The sequence below is a fragment of the Colossoma macropomum genome, unplaced genomic scaffold, assembly GCF_904425465.1.
Source record: "Colossoma macropomum unplaced genomic scaffold, Colossoma_macropomum, whole genome shotgun sequence".
NCBI lineage: Eukaryota > Metazoa > Chordata > Actinopteri > Characiformes > Serrasalmidae > Colossoma > Colossoma macropomum.
Window position 1 is genome coordinate 30653428 of NW_023494804.1, and position 13233 is coordinate 30666660.

The following is a 13233-nucleotide window of genomic DNA, read 5'->3' on the forward strand; positions in this document are numbered from 1 at the left end:
GGTGTGGTAAACTGGGGTTGGAACTAGGCTCTGCAGGAAGTTAGCTCTCCAGGACCAGGGCTGGAAACCACTCCTGTAATAATACTTTGACCAGACCAGTGAAGTGACTGTGGACGGATGGGTGATTATTTCATTGTTATGTCTTATACCTGGTGGTGAGGAACTCAATGAGTTTGTTGGTCTTCTCCTCAGACTCATTGGAAGACTCCTCCAGGTCCTCCAGATCTGCGGTGATCTGAGGGAGGTTTCCCACGCTGCCGCCCAGACTCACACTGGAGGAGGTGGAGGAGGAGCTAAGGCCTGAGTCTGCCACAGGAGATGCCTGCCACTCCCGAAGGAAATCCAGCCCACCTGCATAAAGAGAAGAGCGTAGGAGGACCGTTAAAGTGCCATACAGGATATGACAGACAAACAGAGGACAAACTAATCCTTATGATGTTTGTTACAAACTTCAGACTGCTGGAACACAGTGGATAGGTCATGTTGTTTGCTGCAATAAGAGACAACAGCAACTGCTTGATTCGGTTTCATGTCAAAATTCAACCAGAGGGCAAATAAAATAATGTTGCATTTGCACCATATGAAAAGTGATGTTAGGTGTGCAACATATTAGTGTTTCAATTAATTTACTGACATCCTATAGTGTTATAATGAAGCCCTACTATATGCATGTGACTGTCTGTGTGGACCTGCGCAAATCTTCCCCTAAAATACTTATGTAACACCTACCCAGTTGTTCGAGACACATGAGGAAAGAGGTGTAAGAATTACACTGAAAAGACTGAACCTTTCAGCATGAGTCAGTATGTCTCATTCTAATTAACACTGTAAACAGACAAAGGAAGACCTGGAAATGTGTAATTAAAACATGGTTAAACTTGACATGGAATGGCATGTTGGATAGCAGCCAGAAACTGATAACCCGACCTGGTATGACAACTTATCCTGCTCTCTTTCTTTTTCTCTGAAACACACCTCTCTCCCCACCTCTCTCTTGTCGTTTTTCACTGTGAGGCTGCACAGACAGCTGTTTGACATAGTTTGAAGTTCACCTGTCGAACCCCTGTCACATTCTCTAAGTTGGTGGTTACTAAATTGTTTTCGGACAGACTTGCTCTGTTTGTTTTTCCATCTGTAGATAAGACATCGCTCAGGTTTTGACATCATAAATATCACCTCCACTCCTGGCTGTGTATCACCCCATCAGAATATCTTAACATCTGATAGCATCAGCTGTGCATCTGTAGGTGTTTTGGAAATGTTTTCGCTGCAGCCATGACAATGCACTGGGCCATAACTAAAATTATGCAGAAGTTATTGTAGGCATCAGGGTCAGGTTTCAATCTACATGTGTGAGAAGATGAAACTGTTGTGATTCAAAATAAATGGGAATGATTGCTACTGTGGTAGCATGGTCTGTATTTGCACATTCCTCTGGGGAAAAATCTTGACATTTCATAATGATTCTATTGTTATGGTGCTCTATTGGGCTTTTCACAACAATTCTATACTTCAGTTTGTAGTTTTTGATTTCTCTACCTGTGTGCAAGTACTCAGGCTGGAAGCTGGACTTGACAGTAAGAGTCTTGTTGTCGCTGATCTCTCTGGTGAGCAGCAGCACAGATGCAATGACCTGGAAGTTGTTGTTGCAGGACAGGGCGATGAGCAGGTGCAGGAGCAGCCGCTTGCTGTGCTCAAACACCTCTGGCCGGTAGTGGTCCAGACCTGAGCACAACAACACACAGTGAAGTCAATGACCAGCGTTACAGTGACGTAAGAGACAATGAAACAGCATGAAAAAGGAGGAAGAGATCTGAACTGAATCACACAAACTGACCGCAGTGAACACAACTGGCTAATTTTCCCCCGATTTCTCTGCTTTATTACGTAAGACTTAATCCTAGTGAATGCAGATGAGAAATTTTCATACATTCTTTCATATGTATATCTGAGCATGCCTGCAATAGCTTTGGCTGCAGATAAAATACAAAAGAACAGTTCCAAACAAAGCTGTCAAAGCGACAGAGAATGAGGACAGCAGGTGATGACGACACAAAGAGTCTGAGAGAGATAAGCCAGGGGTGGAAGGAATTTCTCTCCCCTCCCTGCTGTCGTCCCCTTTCTTCCATCCGTAGAATTTTTTACATTTTTAGCATAGCTGGGCCATGTTATTCAGCTTGCCTGAAAGCCTCAATTACAGCTGGGAACGTGGTCACTAGAGCACAAACAGGACTTTCCCATGGAGGATGCCATTGATAACACACACAAATACACATAGAAAAACAGTATGTCTATTACAGTCGGTCATATAAATAGTCAAGTAATACACCAATTAGTTTGACAATTGAATGAAATTTAAATATATACACACACAGCGATCTTTGTTTCTACGCTCATTGTCCATTTTATCAGCTCCACTTACTATATAGGTGCACTTTGTAGTTCTACAGTTACAGACTGTAGTCCATCTGTTTCTCTGATACTTTGTTAGCCCCCTTTTACCCTGTGCTTCAGTGGCCAGGACCCCCATGGACCCTCACAGAGCAGGTACTATTTGGGTGGTGGGTCATTCTCAGCACTGCAGTAATACTGACGTGGTGGTGGTGTGTTAGTGTGTGTTGTGCTGGTCTGAGTGGATCAGACACAGCAGTGCTGCTGGAGTTTTTAAACACCTCGGTGTCACTGCTGGACTGAGAATAGTCCACCAACCAAAAACATCCAGCCAACAGCGTCCTGTGGGCAGTGTCCTGTGACCACTGATGAAGGACTAGAGGATGACCAACACAAACTGTGCAGCAGATGAGCTATCGTCTCTGACTTTATATCTACAATGTGGACTGACAAGGTAGGAGTGTCTAATAGAGTGGACTTTAAAACTCCAGCAGCACTGCTGTGTCTGATCCACTCGTACCAGCACAACACACACTAACATACCACCACCACGTCAGTGTTACTGCAGTGCTGAGAATGATCCACCACCCAAATAGTACCTGCTCTGTGAGTGTCTATGGGGGTCCTGACCAACAGATGGACTACAGTCTGTAACTGTAGAACTACAAAGTGCACCTATATAGTAAGTGGAGCTGATAAAATGGACAATGAGCATTGAAACAAGGAGGTGATCATAATGTTATGCCTGATCGGTGTATATATATATATATATATATATATATATATATATATATATATGTATCTTGCTGCCGTGAGAAGGAAACCTCGTATCTCCATTTCTGTCGTTTTTTTTTAGCTTTTGACTTAATGTGGAAGTGTCTGGTTGCAAATATTGAGCTCTACAGCTTACTGTAATTTAAAATACACATTCTCATCATACAACATTGAACAATTCATTACTGATTTATCGAGAAAATTTTAATCAACGATTTAATTAAAATAGTCATTACAGCCCTAATAAACACATCCACACAATATGCGCACAGGTATTACAATTTAGGTTGTCCAACTGTTGCTGTACCCATATGTTACAGTTTCCCACTTAGGTATAGAAGACAGTACAAAGTAATGGAAGAAAGATAAAAAGAAAAGAGAAATACAAAGAAGTAAATAACAGTGTGATTTGGTGTTACCGAGGAAAAGGGCATGCAGCAGAAGAGGCAGATGCAGGGCCCAGTCCTCTCGCACACTGTGGTCCACCACCATCTCCGTCATGAAGATCACTGCAATGTTACACCTGTCAGTGTGGAACAACACACACCTTAGTCCATGTAGTACAGTCAGATCCCCTTTCACAGCTTCATAGCTCTGATTTTGTATTATTCTAAGCTAATTCTTTACGAGGTCTGCAATGGCTACCATTGTATAGTCTGCAATACTTGTTTCTGAAAACAATACAGTTTTATACATAAATTTTAAAAGACAGGGCAAAAAGTAGTGGAAGGGCAGATTTGTTGTCCTAACTTCGAGGTGTGGTCACACTGGTTAATATGTCAAGTTTCAGGGATTTTCAAGGGAACATTTTCTTCTGATATGGAGACGAAAAGGAACTAACAGGAATGCAAATTAAACTTGAATACATAATGAATACATGCAACTCCTGCAACATTTTATATATAAACCTATTCATTTACACTTCCTGGATATATGATTTAGACTCTGGTCATCTTCGGCAGTTGCACTGAAAAGAAGTCACTGTGGGTGAGCCTTTTAAGTCACTTATGTGAGAGCTTACAGGGTCTTTCGATTTTATTTGCAGGAATATTAATAGCTAATATCTAATAGCTATTCTATTAACTGTATTACTTATGATTCTTGTGGCATACAGGTCAAGAGAAGCAGCAAAAGAATGCTCATTTAAGTGCTAATTCTGTGCAAAGGCAATGCAGCATTGCTGGCAAAAAAAAGAACATTTCTGTTAGGATTTAGCTTTTACAGTCAAGTTTACAGTTTCAGCGTGAGAAAAATGTTGCGGTATTTTCTGCAGGATTCAGAAACGAAAGAGCTGGTGGCCACACATTACTAAAATGCCGTTTAAAGGCCGCAAGCGTTAAGGAAGTAAAGCCTGAAGTAAAGCCTGAACATCCCGAGGACAGATCAGGTTTGGGACTTCAATTTTAATGCCTGGGCAGACTTCTACCTTGAATACACAAGTCCTCACCAATTAGCAGTTGAAATGATGCTACACTAATAAGGAATATTAGAAGCTTGTATGTGATTTAAATGTGTTTTGACTCTGAATAACGCAGTGTGTCAGGGTGCATATATTTAGCAGCTATGCTTTATGTTATTCCATTCGGCCAGAGTGTTCATAACAAAGGCATCTTGGCAAAGGGTGTGACATTTTTCCTCTCTCAGGTGTCACCGTGAGTCTGTCCAGATCTGATTAGCCTGACAAAAGTTCATAAACAGACACATGTACACATTTACACATTCACAGACAAAGTCCTGGGTCCTGACTAAGTGCCACACACCACTCATTCTTTTAAAATTGTACCTCCGTCATAAAAAAAAACAAAAAAACAAACAGACTGTCACGACGCTACTGCAAAGGATCACTGTCGTCTTAGCAACAGAACAACAGCGCTCCATTGGTACACAAACAGAGGTAAAACACAGGGGCTTATTGCCATAATATGGTTTATAAGACTGAAAGAAAAGGGTTCGTACACACAATCTGAACAAAAGGCACTTTATATTAAGAGCTTACACAAGATGACTGTGTGAATGTGAGCAAGTTTACGTCTGTGTAAATATTAATATGTGTCCTAATGTTTATAACATAGCAATAAAACAATAAATGTGGCGTTTCAAACATCATCTGACAATTTATAAAAGTTTTCCAAATAAATGTGTCCTGGACTTAACATCAGTCTCAAACAATGCTTAGGACTTGGTGTTCAAGGCTAACACAAACAGAGTGTTCCAACAATCAGAGAGTAAACAAGCTTCCCTATAGCAACAGGAGTTACCTGTGGAGGGGCCCTCGTGGTGTGATGGTCTCAGGCAGGTAGTCCACTAGTGGAGCCCAGCAGCCTCCGTTAACTGGCATGGGCAAAGGCTGGGGTCGATTACTCTCCAACACATTGAGCAGCCAGCCAGCGTACGGTGGGAGAGGGTCATCTGCCGACACAGTCACAGCAAACTGTTTATATCATATATCAATAATAAATAATAATAAATCATAACATTTATTTTAGGACTGTCAAACGATTAAAATACGATTAAAATAATTTAGTAAATCACATTATTTTGTGTAGTTAATCTTGATTAATCGCATTCGTCTTATTTGAAATGACCCTAAAGAAAGATTTTTTTTGAAAATCAGTGCATTTTGTTATAGGTACACGAGTGAGCAAAATAATCTTCATTAGAATTTATTACTTTTAACAATCATGCCATTATTTTCATCACCTGATCACAGGGTTAACATGAACCTGAACTCAGCGTTCATAGAATAAACATATTTGCCAGTGACGTCTGAAGATTTCTGTGTTTTCCCTTTTCCCCAGCACACCTGATACAACTCTTCAGCTCTTTAACAAGCTTGTTTTCTTGAGTTGGACTGAGTGCGTTAGATTGATTCAAAAATAATTTCATAGCTGCCTCCAAAACGTCTTCATTAGAATATACCGTCACTGTCATAACAAAACCTTGTATCTTCAAAATGGTAACTTTATAGGAGAAGGAAAAAAATGTTCTTAAGTTCTTAAGGAGGTTAATGGAACTTGATTGTTTTTCCAATTAATTTTTGGTGCATTTCTATTGGTCCATTCATCATGAAATGCGGTCAACAAAAATGGAGATGATATACAAAATCATCCTGGACACTGGTTCTTGTTTATACTTTTCTAGATGTTTGACTGGATCAGGAACAGAGTATTCCAACAGTAAAACAGGAGGATGGTCTGCGCCTCTTCACTTGACCATCCAGTATGACGCAAGTCTGATGCATGTGCATCATGCCACCAGCAGCATATCATTAATCTTCACTGTGGGCTCATGTGCTGTGCCACTCTCTTTGAGCAGTCATGCCAGGTATGCAGGTCAAGCTCTCACAGTTCCCACACCCAAGTTGCTCTCTCACAGACACACACATAAACACTGGCCTGTGCCGGTAACAGAATGTTCTTTTTTGGATAAACGTGTGGAAAATAAGCTCAGTAAATGGTTAAGCCAAGACTTCAGAGAATGGGGGTATTATTTTATTTAGTTTTTTTCACAAAACACACATTTTCTTTCTGTGATTTTGTGACAGACTAAAACTAAAGTAGAGGTGGAAGAAATTTACCATCCACCCAGGGGGTTTGTGGCTGCTTAGCCAGACACCTTTAGTCAACCACCTGATGTCAAATAGTGCAAGAGCCGATACATGATGTTTTTCTTGAGACAAAAAGCCTTTCGTCCGAAACCTGACGCTGTGATCCGAGTATGTCAAAAACATATCGTCACTGTCCAACAAAAAACGTATCTCCATTTTTGTCCATTTTCTACATCATTTCAACTCACCAGCTGTCTTTTACGTTGTATGAAAATTTCATGATGAATGCACCAATAGAAATGCTCTAAAATTGCTTGGAATAAAAGCTCTTTACATTAACTTACATTGAAAGATAAGGGTGTTTTTGCCTTCTCCTGTAAAGCTGCTATTTTGGAGATACTTGTTTTTCTTTAGACAGCGAAGATATAAAACTGTACTTTCTGTACAGGCATGATACCTGCCTGCAGCTCAGAGCATGTTAAACCGACACATTTCTAGAACAACTTCATCAATGCAGTGGTACTTAAAAGTCTGTGAACCCTTTAGAACTTTCAATATTTTTAATACTGACCTAAAACTTAATCAGATTTTCACACGTCATGAACCAAAAGAACCAAATTAAACAAATGACACAAAAATATTAGACTCAATAAATAGATGACCGAGTCTAATATGTTTGTCTCATTTGTCTGAAATATAGAAAATGCTAAAGGGTTCACAAACTTTCAAGCACCACTGTAGGTCCAATAAAAGAGGGAGAGTAGGACACTGCTTCATATTTCTTACCAATATCCAGACAGCAATGTAAAATGAGATTACTTGCTATAAATTTAAATTCCACACCTGTTTTTTGGCCCAAAAGACCAGCATATCCACTTTTTCTAGCTTGAGTCTTGAATGCTGAAAGGAATGTGTCAGACAGCTTAGCTTCTGACTGGTCTAACTCATCTGCAGGCAGTTCATAAGCCCTTAACTGTTTCAATATCCCCACCTTAAACTTGTTAAGGCAATGCTGTTACTAATGTGGGCTATTGCAGCTCTTGCGATTTGAAACTGCTCTCTTTCAAACAGCACTTTCAATAAAAAAATTTAATGTCTTTCAGCCACATACAACATGCCAAAAAGTTCAGGTATGCTGACATGTGGGAATACAAGTGTCTTCCTATGGTTTGCATGGAAGAACTGAGGGTAAGGGAGTTTTTACTGTCACAGGGGGCTGCTACTGCAGTACCTCGGGTAACCGTCACTGTGTACAGGCCTACACATACACGCTTTAACTTCTGTTCGGCACTGCTGCCATGGTAACGCTGAATGATGGTCACGCGCAGTGGAAAAAAAGCACATGAATTCCGATCTGAGCATCTCATTAAGGTCACATAGCCATTAATAGGATACATATCCGATCTAGGACCACATATGAAAGTGACTCAGGTCGGATTAAAATAAGATTTGTGCCACTTCAACCTGGTAATGTGAACGTAGCTATACAGACATAAGGGGACATGTACACACATGAGCTACACACAGTTCTCTGCACACACTTCTCTGTACTTAAATGCGTGTTTCATAGACAACATGGCTTCAAAAAGACATGCTTGAATAATAGATTAGGTTAAATTAGTCAAGTTTGATAATGTACTGTTCAAAGCATTACTAAAAAACCAAGTGGTTTAAACTAATGCTGCATTCACATGTTCACATGCATAAAGCTAACCCCTGCCAGTAAAAACACATGACAATCACAGAAGAGCTTTAGCAGTGTAGATTGATTATTTAAGGTGGAAAAAGGCAGAAGGACACTCTGTACTCTTGTATTTTTGTTGTATATTATTGGGTTAATCTCAAATTCAACAACAAGACATTTGGCATCCATGGCTCCCGCAAAAATCAACACCCAGTTTATTTCACCAGTGCGGTCAATGGCAAAAGCTGGGAAAACTGAACTCTTGTTGAAATGTTCCACTTTCCACTGCAGACACTGGCAGAGTTTTCTGTTGCAGCTTCACTGAAAACAATGGGATATCCAGTTTGCCGTTGTTCTTCTAACGCAAACATGTGAATGCAGCATAACAAGCACCTTGACAGTTATCAGCAGTACAAAGATAACTACTTTGTACTACCAGAATCTCGGTTTTTAAGCACATTCCCTTCTCTCCTCTATCTTACATAACAGAACATTACTGTCAAACACAAAGAAATGTTAAAAGCCCATCACTCTGAAGTAATTTGAAGAATTCTATCAGTGTCAATTGCCTGGAGTGGCTAACTTGACTGGGAGTAGCAGTATTATGCAACATTCTGCCCCCCCATCACCCTCTAGAAGTCAAGGGTCAGTGATAAAAATGTACTCACTTTTCTCCTCATCGTAAGAGCCTCCAGAGCTGTTGCTGTAACGTGACTCTAACCGGTTATGAGCTCGAGCAGCATTACTTAACCTAGACAAACACATAAACACATACACGTCAGTTCAGCACATACAGTACTGTGTAAAATTTTAAGGCACCTGAGAAAATGAAATTTAAAAGGATATTTACTTGTGTAGTAAGCATCTAATTAATACTAAGTTAAATCAGGCAAGCTGGGGATAGAATTAAACAAATCCATGTGACGGCTGGGGGCACTGAGGAGCAATCTGGAACCAAACCTTCTACAAAGCTTACAATATAATTTTGAAAACATAAATAAAAGTTACTTTTTACTGAGTCTGTGTTTATTTTTTGTGTATTTCAAAGTTACACAGTGTTTTTATTAGCACTTACTGAGAAGATAAATAGTTTTAAACGATTTGCTTAGATACCTAAGACTAAGTTTGCAAACGACATGCTAAAACGCACAAAAATACATTTCAAAGGCCGAAGTGACGTAAAGGCAGGACAGTTAATTTAAATTTGATACCTTTCTTCGTTCTCTCTGACTATCTTTGCCTCATCCGTCTCCTGGAAGTTCTCTTGGCCCGCCACTACAGTGTTGCTGCTGGACGTTGTGCCTTCATAAAACGAACAAAGAAAAAATGAGACTAAAACACACAAAAGACAGAAAAACACCGTTTAATGTAGGAAGATAGTCTTATTTGCTTGCCAAAAAATATAACTGTAATAAGTTAAAGTGCTCTAATAATCTATGTGAATATGTCACCTGAGGCCACAGCTGAGATCTTGCTGCTGGCAGCAAAGCGGTAGAATGGCGGGTTGTCACAGTGCAGCACTACAGGGTTGACTGGGTCAGTCTGCTGCAGTTCGAACAGCAGCTCCTCCATGGTCTGAATCGTGTTGTTCCGACACAGGTAGATTACCACCTTCTTAATCTGGAAGCAGAGAAAAAACACACATATGCCTTTGACTAAACAACACATTTCAATGTGTAATTCATCTGAACTTTATTTGTGGTCCCTGGTGCTTACAGTTTTATCTCAGATAGGCCTAAACTATGGGCATGTGTCAAATAACACCCCCCTGCCCCCAGAGAAAACAAGAACATTCTGGTGATGCAAGAGGGCTTTGCTATTGCTAAAATGTGGAAAAGCGCAAAATTGTAAGTACAGCAGCAGCTACATCGATATATAAGCCCTCCATAAAGACAGTACTACTGTATGTGCGCATGTGTCCTTACATAAGGCAGTAGTGTGGTGTCACTGCTGACCCCACACAGACTGATGAGGAACTGCAGTGTGATTCGCAGATTGTTGCTCCATTTGTCGTTGGTCACAAGAGCATTCCAAGCATTCTCCATCTCTGGGCCCGGAAGCTCATCACCATACTGAGGAAAAAAACATACCACACACTGTCATAAAAACCAGTTTAAGCTGATCAGTTAAATTCAGAGTTACTTGTTTTTCTTCACATTTTACAGTCATTTTAAACTTGTTACAGAAATTAGTAGTAATATCAGTTTAAGTAAGGCAATATTTACTGTAGCTTTCATAAAACATGGATGGACTGAAAACAAAAGACAATGAACTGCACTTCCAGATGTAACAGTAGTCATACTACTAGTTATAAAGCAGAGTGGTCAGTCTGTTGAATTGTACCTTGGCGGTCATGTACATCAGATTGTTCAGAACCAGAGAGGTGGCCTGCAGGGAGCCCCAGCCGTTGCCCTTGAGCCGGTTGGGCAGGCCCATGCCGTCTGTCTGTTCTCGGGTCTCCTCCTCAGGGGTACAGGGGCTGGAAGCTGGGGGTAACAGTCCTGTGTCCACCAGCTCGATGTTGTTCAGCCACGGCAGGAGGTAGGTCAGCATGATCTGCCTGCCATTGGGGTGGGTGGTGGGGAACCTTTGGCTGACCTCTGTGTGTGGAAAAAAGTAAGGATGGGTAAAGGTTGTTATAGTGCAGTGGGTAAGACCTCTGCCTTCTATGCTGTACACTGGGGTTCAATCCCCACCTGGGTAGCACCCTACACTATACCTTGGGCAAGACTCCTAACACTACCTTCGCCTACCTGTGTAAAATGATCAAATTGTAAGTTGCTCTGGATAAGAGCGTCTGCCAAATGCCGTAAATGTAAAGAGAATGAGGGCCACTTCCTACAGTAGAGTGAAGAGGAGTGCAGTGAGCTTCAATCTCCTTCTGGTTTGCTGACTTATCACCACTATTGCTCATGAGCCCTCTACTGTACAACATGGACAATTTTAGTTGTAGGTTACACCTACATGGGCATACACTCATAAAGAAACAGATAAAATGTACCTGAGAAGAGGGGTAGGGTGAGCTCTGGGTACATGCAGGCAAGCTGGTTGGAGAGCTGTGAGAGGGAGACACTGTAGAGGGGAGGCAGTGGACCATGAGTGCCGTACAGGATATTTCCCGACTTCTGCCCCACAATCCTTTTAGAGTACACTGATAGTTTTGCTTCCAGAACCTGTAAACACCCAGCAAGAAGGAAAAATGTCACAAAAATGAATTATACAAAAAAATTATCTAAGAAAGCTGGTTATGACCACCTGCATCTTAATCTAATATCTAATTAGATTAATTAATCCTAATCTAAAATTCATTATGACATGATACATTAATATGCAATACTTTGAATATACTGTAAGATTATAAAAGATGGTAAGAAATTGTCTCATACCTGCATGAGCTGCATAGAGATCTCATAGATCTCTCTGCTGGTGTCAGATGATTTAAAGAGCACCAGGTTCAGCAGGGTCACAATGTCACATGGATAGTTTCTGAACAAAAACAAACAAAAAAAACTTGTGTGCTTTTGCATTGTAGTAATGCTCTAATTATGCATTCTGGGAACTACATATTAGTAATCAGTTTTGGCTTTCATAATCCACATGATTACACCCACATCAGGATTATAAAGAAGCGAAATCATATCAGGGCCTGTATTTGTCAGGCTTCTCAGAATACTGATCTAGGCTCAGATTTTGTTTTTGTACAAAATGATCTTATGGACAGGTACAGATCCTAGATTAGCACTCCATCTTCATGAATACAGACCCATATCTGATGCTCCTACCTGCTCCCACACACTGTAGCAATGGCTTTGAAGCAGCCTGAGGCCAGCTGGTAGGAACCGGTGAAGCAGCGATCCACTGCCCAGTTAAATAGATTCACTTGTTCTGGGTTCAGTTCAAGCAGCAGGATTACCACCTCACAGCCCAGCCGATGCACCTGGGATGACGCAATCAATTATACAGTGAAAATTAGGACTATAGTGATTCAGACAGCATGAAACAACTAGAAACATAACAATCGCTACTTCTGATAAAATGTAGCCCTGCTGCAATGGAAATGACAGTCTGCTATGTTACTACAATGAGATGAGTCTTACTCGCAAATCGTGGCATCCAAGGATATTGTCCAGCCATTTGTAGAGATAGCCATCAGTAGAGAGACCCACATTGTCAAAGACAGGCCCGCAACACAACACTGCTGACATAGCCTGGAGGGCAAACACACAAACAAGCATAAACACAAACGTTCTCTTCAATACACAAGTCCTGTCAACAACGTTGTGATGATGTGTCAGAAAAAATGAGGGAATGTTTTTGCAAGAGAATCCAGAGACTATATTACATTGTCAGTCCCGGTAAAGTGAATGTAGAATGTGCAAGAGTCGCAACAGCAATAAGAAGCAAGAGCAAAAAGCTGCACAAATCCAGTGCTCCTTGTGAATGTACTACAGATGTACAAACACAGAAAACGTGTGCCACACCTTTTACACAAATAATCACATCAGAGGCCTTGATGTTCAGAAAAAAAGGAAAACAGCCTGGGGAATTTCCAAACAGACAGTGTTCTACTTGGCAATTCAACCATACAGGCTCTTCCAGCAACCAATTTCATATCTTTTCACATGATTAGGCACTGTAAAATGAACCCAGCCATCAAACTGTCTTGGACATTTTGATATCATTTTTTGTTTCCAGTCAATTAAGTGTGAAAGGTAAATTTAATCTTGACAGAATTCCCAGTGACTTTCTCTTGGCTGTTTGTTGAGTTAACCCTTACACTGAAATATATTTATATAATATAGTCATAAAATATATAATATAGACTTTATTGACCAAA

The 13233-nt window shown here is 40.6% G+C and overlaps 1 protein-coding gene across 1 annotated transcript in view; it reads right to left on the reverse strand.

The window, feature by feature from the left end:
- Positions 1 to 13233, reverse strand: part of fryb (furry homolog b (Drosophila)) — a 99077-nt gene that overhangs the window by 27906 nt on the left and 57938 nt on the right. Inside the window, 13 exon segments of the mRNA XM_036594564.1 lie at positions 150 to 351; positions 1540 to 1725; positions 3585 to 3688; positions 5424 to 5574; positions 9065 to 9147; positions 9608 to 9698; positions 9848 to 10016; positions 10322 to 10468; positions 10740 to 10996; positions 11398 to 11569; positions 11783 to 11882; positions 12179 to 12333; positions 12494 to 12604. Coding sequence (XP_036450457.1) covers positions 150 to 351; positions 1540 to 1725; positions 3585 to 3688; positions 5424 to 5574; positions 9065 to 9147; positions 9608 to 9698; positions 9848 to 10016; positions 10322 to 10468; positions 10740 to 10996; positions 11398 to 11569; positions 11783 to 11882; positions 12179 to 12333; positions 12494 to 12604 — 1928 coding nt within the window.